This window comes from Aotus nancymaae, unplaced genomic scaffold (assembly GCF_030222135.1).
Source record: "Aotus nancymaae isolate 86718 unplaced genomic scaffold, 86718_ANA_hifiasm-v0.15.2.pri h1tg000007l, whole genome shotgun sequence".
Lineage (NCBI taxonomy): Eukaryota > Metazoa > Chordata > Mammalia > Primates > Aotidae > Aotus > Aotus nancymaae.
Window position 1 is genome coordinate 33,230,267 of NW_026988418.1, and position 13,753 is coordinate 33,244,019.

Here is a 13,753-nt window from a genome sequence, read left to right on the forward strand (position 1 = left end):
CCTCATAATAATATTTTATTTTTACAAGTGAAGAAACCAAGGTAGAGAGAAAATAATTTATGGAAAGCGCAATTGGCCAAGCTAGAATTTTAAGTCAGGTTTTTCCTGACCCCAATCCAAGCTCCCATGTCCCAATCTTTCTGTAAAATTCACCACATGATCTCAGTACCCTCTCTGTCAAATGATATTAATTAAAGCTGCCTGAACTCAGAATTATAGAACTGCCATATGGAGTATTCAAGTGAACTCACATGAATACTTCCAATTGCTTTGAAAAGCAAAAGCTACTGAACAAGTGGAAACTTCTATTGTTAACAAAAACATACCTGTCTGTACCTTAATGTCACTCAAAGAACTAGTGGATTTTTAACTCCATTAAAATAAGTTCCATGTGGAAATGAACATATATAATAAATGCCAAAGCTGACAACATTGAATGAATTAGAATGAGTGTCATTTGTTACCTAAGTAGAGTGTTGAACTTTGTTTAGCCATAAAGAAGCACTTAGTAAGCTTTGATGTCAGTGATAAAACCATCTAAACTTTCAAACCACCCATCACAATAAAAAAGGACAAAATAGTCAAGAACTCTAGAAACCTAAACTTCTAGTTTAATGCACTTATTTTCATGTTTATTTTTCAGAAATAATGAGTATCAAGTCTGTTTTAAACCTAGGTTTAAATTAAACAAAATATATGGAGGTTATGTTTCAACTATAAAATGTTACCCAGATTCAATGTATTAATTTCTGTAGACTGTAAATCTGATTTCAAATAATATTTGCAGTAGAAACCATGTGCATGTCACCTAAAGTTCATTATCAGGGTATTTTACTTGAAAGGGAGATTTCAATGCATAGACCATTTAGATTACTGACAAATATAATAAAGGATAAGAGTCAGAATTGTATTAAGTAGTGAACTGAATAAAACAGCCAGAAAGTGAAGGTTTGACTCCCATTCCACATGGGAAACTCTTAGTCAGAATATTCATCCTATTAGATCTTTCCTTTGTTTCCCACTGTAACTGAAGAAGCTTAAAGATCCCATCCACCTTATCCTCTCCTTCACAATATAGTAATACTTTATATAAATTGTTCCTATCCACAGCTGTAGAATCTGTTCAGCTGCAGAAGCTGCTTTACAAAACACCGGTGTCTTGCTCTTATCCCCAAATAAACTGATTTTATTAGTCTGCATGTGTCCTGGGCAGTGAGACTTTTGAAAACTCCCCAAGGTGATTCTATTGCATAGCCAAGGTTGAGAAGCACTGCTTTAGATATTCCATAGCTCAACAATTTATCAACTGAATAATATATTGACAATATCATTATTTAAAAGCATACCGAAGTTGCCCATAAGCTGCTGGATATTTTTAAAAGAAACTAACATCAGCTTTGTTTTTCCCTTTTGTAAATGTACAAGACAGAATATATTTAAATAAGTAGATAATATAGATGCCAAAGCAGAAATAAGAAGGAAAAACATCAGCATAATTCTTCAAACCTTTCAAAACCCTCCTGTGTATTCACTGATTTAATTTAATTGATAATGCTGTGATATTGGTAGAACAGTTTCCATTTTATAGACTGGAAAACTAAGACTAAGATACATTAAATGTCTTGCCTGTGGTCACACAATTTAGAAGCTGCGCTGGGGTTAGAACGCAGTCTCATGAGTCTACCACATTACTTGCTGCAGCCTGCCACACTATAGCCAAGCACATAAGTCAAGAGTAAATTCACACTGGAAGAGAAAGGCAATGGAAAATACACCCTTCACTTCATGTCTGCCCTAGACAAGAGGACCTCCCTAACATATCAAAATGGCAGAAGCCCAACCAACCTAACACATCAGGATATCAGGAGCTCCATGGCTGCCTCCTGCCAGTGTCTGCAAGTATACATGCGAACTAAAGTTTGTGCCTGAAAGAGAACTTGTAAGCTCACATTAGAATCACCCTCAGACAGAGAAAAAATTTCCAAAACATACTCACAAAGAGATGCTGTAGTCTATCCTGGAAGATATCATTTTAATACTTAATATTATGTGGAATACATAAAACAGTTAGTTGAGAGACATGATTTCAGACATTTCTTTATATTAGATGCTCTGGTCAGCTGTCCAAAGAGCACGCAAGAGTTCCAGGTTAGGACTTTGTTTATTGTATGCAGGTGAAGAAAGCTACATTCTGCTGAGTGATGGAAGAAGAAAAATTTGGAGAGATTTATTTTATTTAAATTAGAAATGTTTAAATTAAAAGGGTATAGTCTAATAAAGGTAGTTGTAAAATAGGTATTAATGTGATTTTAATCTATGTTATTTCCTCAAATGATTTCAGGAACATCCTATACCTTATCCTGTCCCACTTAAAGAATTGCTATTTGTGAATATTTCCCCATAGAATTTTGTTTTCCAGTCATTAGAATAATGCTTCAGCTCTGAATTCATAATTCATAGTTTAACACAAAGAATGTATAACTCAACATCACAAATTCTATCGATTGACTTTACAAGTTGTCTGCAGTCACATGGTAAAAGGCAGGAAACATTGCAGTAGGAATAAAAAGATTTATTTCAGTATTGCACCAAATGTGTATTACCTCATTGGTTTTCTTAAGTCCAAAATGAAGGAAATGAAATGAATAATCTTAAAAATTTATTTCCAGACTAAAAAGGTATTTGAGTTTCTATTTCCTAGATACATACAGAACCAGCTAATTTTTTCTGAAATACCTAAAAAATGCTACATCAGGGGATTTTATTCATCAATCTTGACACCAGTACCTCTTTTTTTTTTTTTTTTTTTTTTTTTTTTTTGAGACAGAGCCTTTGTCACCCCAGGCTAGAGTGCAGTGGGGCAATCTCACTGCAGCCTCTGCCTCCTGGGTTCAAGCAATTTTCTTGCCTTAGCCTCCCGAGTAGCTGGGACTACAGCATGCTCCACCACACTCTGCTAATTTTGGTATTTTTGATAGAGATGGAGTTTCACAATGTTGGCAAGGCTGGTCTTGAACTCCTGGGTTCAAGTGATCCACCCACCTCAGCCTCCCAAAGTACTGGGATTACAGGCGTGAGCCACTGCACCCAGCTGACCAGTACATCTTTTTGAAAGATTTAACTAGGGATTTGAGCTGGACTTGAATCTTTCATTCACAACACAAAAAGATTTGAAAATAGGATTAGTATTTCAAAAAATAATAATTATCCTTGAATATTAACATGTATACATTTTTATAATTACTGTTTCCTTTTTGAGCCTATTTCACAGGCTTTATGAGAAATTTGGAAAATCCAGAGAAGTTTTGTATGACTAAGTAATGCACATAATGTAAGTAAAAGTGAAAAATTATAATAGCTTATTATTGGATAGCTTTATCATAAAACTGCTGTTATATAATAACCCACAAAACCAGGAGCTAAAAGTAGCAGCAACTTTAATTTCAAGTTTAATTTACATACTATGAAGCATTCTCTCTGCTCCTGTCAAGTCCTATAGTCAAATCTCCATCCTTATCTTATTTGACCTCTCAGCCATGTGGTTTGACTTTTTTCTTGAAACATTTTCTTCACTTGGCTGCCATAATTTTATTGATTTTCCTCTTACTACCTCAGCCATTATTTTCTGGTTTCTTTGTTGGTTCCTTTTCTGTCCTTGACCCCCTCTAAATGTTGGAGTGATCCACTGCTTAGGACATGACTCTTCTCATCTGTCCACACTCTCCCCTGGATTCAGTTCTAGGCTGAGTGACTCCAAAATTTGTATCCCCAGCCTTGGTCTCACTCCTTCACTGCCGATGTCTATATGCAATTAGCTACTTGACATCTCAACCTGGATGTCTGATGAGTTTGTTAAACTTAGCATGGTTTTAAAAAACCTCTACATGCTGCTACCTCTACCAAACCTACTTCCCTTCTAGACTTCCCCATTTCAGTTACTGGCCTATCACCCTTTTGATATGACCCAAGATCCTTGATTCCCCTTTCTCACAGCCTACACTCAATCCACAGCAATCTCATCAAGATATGTCTTGAACCCATCACTTCTCACCACCCACACAGCTACCATCTTAGTTGGGCATAACCCACCCCAACTACTTCAAAAGCTTTCATATTGCTTTCTCTTCTTCCAGTTTATCTCCCTTTTGTCTATTCTCCACTACTAGAGTGATCTTAAAAAAAAACACACATAAATCATATCACATCATTCTTCCTCTTAAAATACCCTAGTGGCTTTCAAAATTTCTGAATAAATTTTAAATCCTTACTATGGCATAGTGTCCCTGCAGATCTGGCCCCACCTACCTCTCCTTCTATTCTTTCCTTAGCTCTGTCATGCTGACCTTGTTTTTTAACAACTTTATTGATATAACTTATATACAATAAAGTTCGCCTGCTTAAAGTGTATAATTTATTGTTCTTATTACATTTTTACAGTTATGTGACTATCACTATAATATGACTTTACAACATTTTCATCATTCAGAAAGAAACTTTGCATCCATGAGTAGATACTTTCCATACTCCCTCCAGCCCTAGATAACTACCCATCGACTTTCTGTCTCTATATGTTTGCCTATTCTGGACAATTAATATGAATGAGATCATATAACACATGTATTTTTGTTATTTTCTCCTTTCACTTAGTATAAGAAACTGAGTTTAGCATGTATCAGTATTTCATTCTTTGTCATTGCTAAATAATATTCCACTGTATAGATATGCCACATTTTGCTTATGCATTTATCAGTTGATGGTTGATGGACATTTGGGTTGTTTCTACTTTTTGGCTGTTAAGAATATGCTGCTATGAACATTAATGTACAAATTTGTGTATAGATAGATGTTTTCATTATTCTTGGGTAGATAGAAGTGAAATTGCTGAGTCATATGGTAATTACGTTTAGCATTTTGAAGAACTGCCAAACTCTTTTCTAAAAGTAGTTACAACATATTACATTCTGAGCAGCAATGAATGAGGGTTTCACTTTTTCCACATCCTTACCCATACTTGTTTTTGTCTGTCTTTTGTATTATAACCATCCTGTTCATTAGTATGTCATTGTCGTTTCGATTTACATTTCTCTAATGACCAATGATATTGAGTATATTTTCATATCCTTTTTGCATGTTTGTATATCTTCTTTGGAGAAATGTCCATAAAAATATTTTGCCTATTTTTTAATTTGGATGTCTTTTTATTATTGAATTATAAAAGTTATCTATATATTCTGGATATACAACCCTAATCAGATATATCATTTGCAAATATTTTCTCTCATTCTGTGGGTTTTCTTACCATTTTTTTATGGTCTTCTTTGAAGCACAAAGGTTTTTAGTTTTGATGAAATCCAACATATCAATCTCTTATATCATCTTTGGTTTCATATCTAAAAATCATTGCCTAATCTAAGGTGACAAACTTTACTCCTTTTGTATTTTAATCAAAGAGTTTTATAATCTAGGTCTTATGTTTCAGCCTCTGTTCTACTTTACATAACTTTTGTGTATGGTGTAAAATATGAGTACAGATTCATTCTTCTGCATGTGAGTATCTTGTCCCAGCACCATTTGTTGAAAGACTGCTTTCTCCCATTGAATTACATTGAACCCTTTGTCAAAATTATCTGACTATAAATGTTAGTATTTATTTCGGACTCTCAATTCTATTAAATTGATCTCTATGTCCCTCCTATGTCATCGCGTTGTTTCGTGACTTCATAAAGACCAGTCCATCTTTAGGGCATTTACAATTGCTATTCCCTTTGCTTGGGATAGTTTTTCATTTTTCTTATTGTTCATTGCTTGATCCTTGACATCATTCACATTTCTGCTCAAATGTGACATACTCAGAGAGGCCTTTTTTACCTACTCTATCTAAAATAACTCTTTCCTGAGGCAAGAATAAACTTAAAATAAATAAGTAGAATAGCTTCTCAATCCCTCTCAATCATTCTCAACTACCGCTCTTCCTGTTTTCCACAGCTCATCCCACTATCTGAAATTACTTGTTTGTTGTTTATGTCTCTATCTTCCTCATTAGAATGTAAGTTCTATGAGGTCAAAGATGTTTTTATTTGCCTGGTACGTAGTAGAGAATCAATAAATGTTTGTGGAATAAAGTCATAAATCATGACTTCTGAAACAGTTATTTTCAAAGCTATAATGATTTCTCAGAGTAGTTTATTCCAAAGTCATTGATAATTGAGGCACTCTGGATAACTGGCATTCCTTCTAAAACTCATCATGTGTTTTAACAAGGAGTCATTATATCCTTTTCATTAAGGCAGGCAGGGAGAATTTTAGCCTTTATTCTTTCTTATTTATTTATTTTACTGAAAGGGCTCACCCAGGCTGGAATGCAGTGGCACAATCATAGCTCACTGCAGCTTCAAACACCTGGTCTCAAGTGATCCTCCCACCTCAGCCTCCTAAGTATCTAGGACTACAGATGTGCACCACCATGCCAAGCTGATTTTTATAACTATCCATTTTATCACAAAAGCCCTTCCAAAATAAGACCCAGTATTGTAATTAGAGTAAGATTAACACAGACTGGAAGTATCAAGTAAAGTAAAATTATGGAAGCAGACTCTGAAAGACCACTGATTGCACTACTACTGCATATGTTTTCAGCCAAAAAAATCGTATTTTAAAAACAGTCTCTTAAAAGAAAACTGAGGCTGGCACCATGACTCATGACTATTATCCTAGCACTTTGGAAGCCCGAGATGGGAGGATCACTTCAGCTCAGGAGTTCAAGACCAGCCTGAGCAATAGCATGAGACCTCATCTCTACAAAGAAAATTAAAAAATTAACCGAGCATGGTGACACATGCCTGTAGTCCCAGCTACTCCAAAGACTAAGGTGGGAGGATCACTTGAACATGGGAGGCAGAGGCTGCAGTGAGCCAAGATCACACCACTGCACTCCAACCTGGGTAACAGCAAGACCCTATCTCAAAAAAATAAGAAATAAATAAAAAGAAAATTAAAATACTGGTTCTTATTAAATAGGCTATTTATTATCTTCCTAGACCTGATCTTTTACTAGAACACCACATTTCCTCTTTGCTGATCCTCTTTAGTTTCAGACTGCTTTTTGGATCTAAGGTATTCTGTTCTCTTCCATTTTATGGCTTCTTTGGGCCTTAGCAGGCAGGCGGAACTCCTTATATGTGAGAGGAATACTCTCTCTGACATACTTTATGAGACCCAGTAGTCACAACACAACCTATTAGCCATACCTTAGCATGCCCAAGTGCAGTCTAGCTTCAGATCAGAATTTATGTTTGTTTTTCACATTTATAAAACTACACTGTCATCTTTATTATTTCTATTATTAAAAAAATATATTGAGGCAGTTCTTCATACACTTGGCACATGTGAAATTTGTTTCTCTTAGATATTTAGTGCCTTTCAGATTTACAATAATATAAAATAGATATAGTCACTACCTTGAAAGAGAACAACTAGAAACTACTCTCAGCAATTTACTTTGTAAATTAAACCTGTTATATTTGTTTCCTTTGAGTTTTATAGTGGCCTGAAGAAAGCCAGAAGTGCATATACCTTCCACGTATTATGTTGTGCAATATGAAATGTTCACCTTAGAAAGACATAACCCCAATTTTAAATAATGTAATTGGAATGCATAGAAATGTGGAAAACACAAAAGAAAAATGTTTTCATCACATTGATTGCTTTCTTCTCATTTTCTAATTAATAAATAATAATAAAAAGATCGACTAGCATATTGAATAAAGCTAAAATATTCCTTCCAGTTATATCAGGCTATTATAAGTTTATATTCATAAACTGTGAGCCATATAAAAATACAAATTTTTATAAACTGTAAATTCTACTACTTATGATAACTAGTTTTAACAAACCTAGCTCAATTGAAGGAAAAGTTGTAATTAAACATCTTTAAAATAAAACATGGGATGATACTTATAGTACTTGCATTTACTCATAATTTAGAAACTACTCATTAATGTCTCTACATAAAAATCATATTAGTGCATGGTTTTTCATCCTTGTGTTACAACTGAACTATCTAATGGTTAAACATTATATTTACTATTATGAAATATGACAGTGAATTAAGTATAGGATTATTAAACAGACAAACCCAATTGATCCAGGCTCCAATGATAATGTATGCTAATTAAGTCAGAAATAGGACTCACTTTGCCTTGAACTAAGAGATGGGGATTGAAGATACCTTCACAATAAAAATATAAAGAGTGTTTGGGCATTTACATTTGCCATAAGAAAATTAATAGGCTAAGCAAGAATGCTGGGAGGAAAAATGGGCTACTTAAGAAAGCAAATGTTTGCAATCACAGTCCAGTAGAATCCAGTACATGGTTATGTAAATACAAAATATATGCTTAAGTACGCCATCTTATTTTTTTTCTTAGCTCTTTATTAATCTTTTGTGTGCTAACCTTTGGTAACACTTGGTTCACCTAATTTCAGTACTTACTCTGTACTTAAAAGTTGTAAAAGAGCTGGGCACAGTGGCTCACAGCTGTGATCCCAGTGCTTTGGTAGGCCGAGGTGGGAGAATCACTTGAGGACAGGAGTTTGAAACCAGCCTGGGCAACACAGCAAGTCTCTATCTCTACAGAAAGTAACAAACTAAAATTATCCAGGCATGGTGGCATACACGTGTAAGTCTCAGCTACTTGGGAGGCTGAGGCAGGAGGATCCTTTGAGCCCAGGAGGTCAAGGCTGCAGTGAGCTGATTGCAACACTGCACTACAACCTGGGTGACAGAGTACAACCTTGTCTCTAAAATAAATAAATTAATAATAATAAATAATAAAGTTATAAAGTGATTTTTCTTTATGTAACCAATGTATACTGCCTCTTGGTCCAAAGTCTTTCATTTATCTGGGATCACCCTTCCCACCTTACCTAGAGAGCTAACATTTTCCCCACAGCCCACACACACATCTCCTGCTCAGGGTCTCCAGAAATTCTTAGATTTGTTAGAGTTTCTCTAGGTCATCCCTGGCACTGATGTCATTTCTGCTGAGTTCTTGATCTACACTCTTTTTATTAACTTCTATAATTGCTGTCATTTTTACTACGGGCTTATCCCACGGCAGACCCTCCTCCTAATGCCATCATTTCCCCATATTACTACAAAACAAAAGGCTTTCATGTTTAATGGACTTTTTTTTTTGATGGTTTGGGGAATTGGGGAGGTAATATAACACAGAACATTAGAATGTTTGCCTTCACAGTCCTAAACGTTTAATGGCCATTCTCTTTCCCCAGCAATGTCTCCACATTGTTGACCTCTTTCACTAGACCCTACCACATTGTTCTCCTCTTCCTTCTAAAGTGCCTAACTTCTACTCCCGGAGCTGCTACTAGACTAGAAACTCTTCACTGAGCATTTCATTCTTCCTTTTTTTCACACTTACCTAAGCTGTGGCTACTTTCTCAAACTAAAAGATCTAATATTTTTAAACAAAGAATTATCTAACAAGCAGATGAATTATTCTACTCTACTACAAAGCGGGCACAGTTCATTTAAATAGCCATATATTCTCTCACTTTACATTTTAAAATTTTGTTTCACTTACTCAGACAGTCCTTTCTAATCAATCTGAATGTATATATGGTCTATAGCTAAAATAATGCACAGTATTTTAAGTGTTTATAAGACTTTTAATTTTTAAAAATGGCTAATCAAAATTTAGTCCTGTGCATGGTAACAAATGAGTACTTGCTAATATTGTCTTGCCCAGGTAATTTCAAGCTAGTTTCCATCATAACTGATGCATATAGAAACATTAAACGTTTTGTCAAAGTTGATACTCTTTTTTGTATCAAGTCAACATAGGCTAACCCTAAGAACTCAAGTGAATTGTGAATCTTTTCTACTGAAATACAGTTATTTGAAAATATTTAGCTTCGATAGCTATTTACTTACCTTTTTATATCTTTTTTACATAGTTTTGTGTGAGAATAGAGAAGAATCCTGGCCTTGGATTTAGTATCAGTGGTGGAATCAGTGGACAAGGAAATCCATTCAAACCTTCTGACAAGGTAAGAAAAGATTATCTTGTTGACAATTTTAATTAGAAAAATACTGTCTCCTACAGTAACAAAGGTTAGAAAAAAATTCAAGTGTTTTTACTGTGTTTTCATGAGCTAGCTAACTCTGAAGCCAATTAGAAACTTTTTCAGCACAGGGATAAAAGAATTTACTAGTGCACTTGACAAATACTAAGAATAAGACACAAATAGTGTCTAAACATTCTATTTAAAAGACAAAATTTTTTTGTATTTTTGTGGAGGTGCTTTGTGTTTTGTTTTTGTTTCTGGCTTCACAGTTGTATATATTTGTAAAGAAAGGTATACAGGCAGTTTCTAACAGGTTGTTTCCAAAAGTTAACTTGTAAGTCACTTATTTATTATTTAGGAAATTGTTTTCTCACAGTAGCAGAATGATTATGTAGTAATTCAATGCAAAGGCAAGCTGATTGCCATCACTTAGATTCATCAAGCATGTAAGGAATTTTGCTAAAATAACTGTAGAATTGAGAAACCACAGAAAACAAATTTTCTATGAGAAAATCGGGTAGCATTAGCAGAAGAATTAGGTCCTCCTCTCATTCTTGCTCCTGCTTGTCAGACTATGGAATTAAAGCACCCCAACTCTAACCTCAACCATTTCCTGGACATTCAAGATGTTGCCTGTGCTCACATGTGACCTGCCTGACTCCGACATGGACCATCTGATTTTTTATTTCTTTAAATGTTTACCTGGAGCTATAAAACCTGCCCTGCTACCATCAGTGTTTAATAGCCTCAGCTTTGAATCAATTAGTAATTATTCAATGATAATTGAAGCTATCTACTTTTGAGCTCATCAAATTGCATTGACTGCATAAAACTTTAGGATGATAAAGAAAGACAAAAATTATTCAACCTGAGGAAGCTAAAAAAAGAAAAAAACAGAAAAAAAAGGAAAGACAAAAATTAAATATGAATAAAACCTTCACAGGCTCTGTACTTACCTTTGAGTCACAACCTGGTCCACACCCTGTCAACTCATCACAATTATAAAAACCCATAGATTAATTTCTGATTATGAGACCTATTTCTGAAAAACCTGGGATGCCGTTACTCTGGAGCTTTCTGTAGCCTGAAACAGAGCCTTTAATACTATATTCTCCTTCCCTTCTTCCCAGTGATCTTGTTTCTTAAACCCTTCCTACCCTTCTTCTTTTCCTTTATGGAGAAGGTCAGGAGAAGAGGTTGTTTGCAATATTCCTATTATATACAATAGGAAGGAAGAGACCAGAGGAAAATATCCAGTGACCATGGATGGGAGCTCCTCTGGTCAACAGGCTGGAGCAGCTACTCATAGAAAAGGAGTGTGTATGAGGCAGTCTTATAATTAGGGGAATGCCAATTAGAAACATCTGTTTATAAGTAACTACTATATTTACATTTTGAAATGACATTGAGGATACCATTGATTTATTATAATTAAAATTTTCATGGCTTTGCCAGACCAACTGTTTACTTAATGTTAATAAATTATTAATAGATCTTAAAACAAAAAGCATAAAAGTTCAAAATTATCAGAAACATATGATGGCATTTTTGAAAACCTCAAATCATTATGTCTCATCTTGACTCCTCTTTTTGTCTCTCATTTTATATCTCTTTCATAAATTATTTCAATGAAAAGTTAATAACCTTATGATTCTTAGGATAGTTGAAATTCAAGCCACATTTTTCTGTTATTTCTCAACAGCATATAAATCTTTTCACTATATGTTTGGAAGGTACCGGGTAAAAAAAAAATTTTAATTAAAGATGAATATGTTGTTAGTCAAGATTCAGAATACTGTTGCATTTCTGCTGTTTTCAACTGAAAGAGACTAGATCTGAGGTTTTCAAATCATTGCCTGCAATTCTTCCACTATGATGAATATGAACACTTTATAGCTATTCATTTAATTTCTCATATGTAAAATTTTGATGACTCTAGTGAGACTGAACTATGTCTGTGATCTTGTAATTTGCTGTTTTGGTTAAATGTAACAGATACAGCATTTGAATTGTATAATGTGTCCATTGAAAGATTTCCCCTCAAAAGTACTTTTCTCTGGCTGATTACACTCTAAAATCATTCATAATCTGAAAAGTCAATCTCTATTATTATAAAAAGGGTGGGAGCAACTAGGAGTTCCAAATCTACAGAAGAATCTCAATACTGCCTTTCATTTATTGACCAGTTTTGGTGGCATGCCAAAAATATGTGGACACTGGTTAACTGTTCAGAGGATCTAAAGACATTGACTCTGACTATTTACACAAGAATTTAGTCCACTCACAAGGAAAGGGATTGATTATTGAAAATTCAAGTGTGTTTTTTTTAGCCCTAGTGCCCTATTCTTAAAGTGTTACATAAAACACTTGCTGAACCCAGTGCCTGAAACTACCCAAAAATATTAAACAGTAAGAAAATGAAAATGTAGAAAAACAGGTTGGTTTTTCATGAAATGGCTGATTTACAGATGCAAGTAAGAGGAACCAAGTTAAACAGATGATTAAATTCAACAAATACTGCCTGAGTTTGAGGTAGACTTATAAGGAATCTAGTCATGCAAAAGTTTAAACTTTAATATGATACATACTCTCTTCAAATAAATAAGTCATTGATTAGGAATATTCTCAGAAATACACTATATTATTTTACTTTCTGTTCATGGATGTTTGAATGTTTTGCTGCTCAAAATTCTAAGTATCCAAGAACATCTGAATGTCTTAGAGGTACTGAGGAATTTCTGTACTGAAGTAATTAATACATTTATTTCATTGTCTTCATTATTGTTGATGGAAATTAGTTTCAGGGAAATGTCAAGGATCAATGTGAGACAGCATCCAAAATGATTACAGTCAGATAGGGAAAGACTGAAGAAGCTTAGAGTTGCAACTGAGGCAAAAGTGAACTATGTTATTTGGTCTGGCAGCTGTTCTGATCTAAGTTCTGGGGTAGTGTGAGATTGTTGCAGAAAAACACTTAGGGCAGCCCAAAAGTTAACATGGAGGAATCAGGATTAAGCCAAATATGCGGGAATATTTTTACCAGACTTTGAGCATTTAGAACACTCTCATTTAGCAAACTTAACTCCCCTTCAAGATCCAAGGTGGTCTTGATCAAATATTGTCTCCTCCAGTTAAAAGGATTGAGCACAATTAGCTTTGCAGTTGATATTGTCAGAACGTTTAGTAGTTAAAAATACCAGTTCACTTACCATAGAACTCATTATTTCAGTGTTTACTATAAAGCAGAAACTGCTTTTCCATACTTGGAAAGAGAAAGCAGTAGAACACTGGGTGGAAATGGCGCTGTGTAATAGTTGCCTGTGTCCTCTCAATGAAGTGTATGAAAGCCATGATTTAGTTTATTACAATAAAGAAACATTGCTGTCAAGTTGTCAAGATGCTGCAGAGAGATGAAAGATTTCAAGCCAACAAATCTGATAACAAGCCAATAAAAATAATAGCCTTTTATTGAGTATTACAACATGATGGGCACTGTATTAGCTTCTTTATATATATGAATTTATGTGATCTTCATAACAATTTCTGTTAGTTGAGTAGTATTATTATTTCCCATTTTACTAAGGTCCAGAGGGGTTAATTAACTTGCCCAAGATCATTTAGCTGATCTGTGGCAGACAAGATTTGAAACCAAATTGAGCTGACTCCA

At 34.5% G+C, this 13,753-nt stretch overlaps 1 protein-coding gene across 8 annotated transcripts in view; it reads left to right on the top strand.

The window, feature by feature from the left end:
* The window catches only part of LRRC7 (leucine rich repeat containing 7), a 592,672-nt gene that overhangs the window by 539,950 nt on the left and 38,969 nt on the right, over positions 1 to 13,753 (top strand). For all 8 annotated transcript variants that reach the window (XM_021667706.2, XM_021667707.2, XM_064372502.1 and 5 more), the window contains one exon: positions 9,976 to 10,068. In XM_021667706.2, coding sequence (XP_021523381.1) covers positions 9,976 to 10,068 — 93 coding nt within the window. The remainder of the gene's footprint in view (positions 1 to 9,975; positions 10,069 to 13,753) is intronic.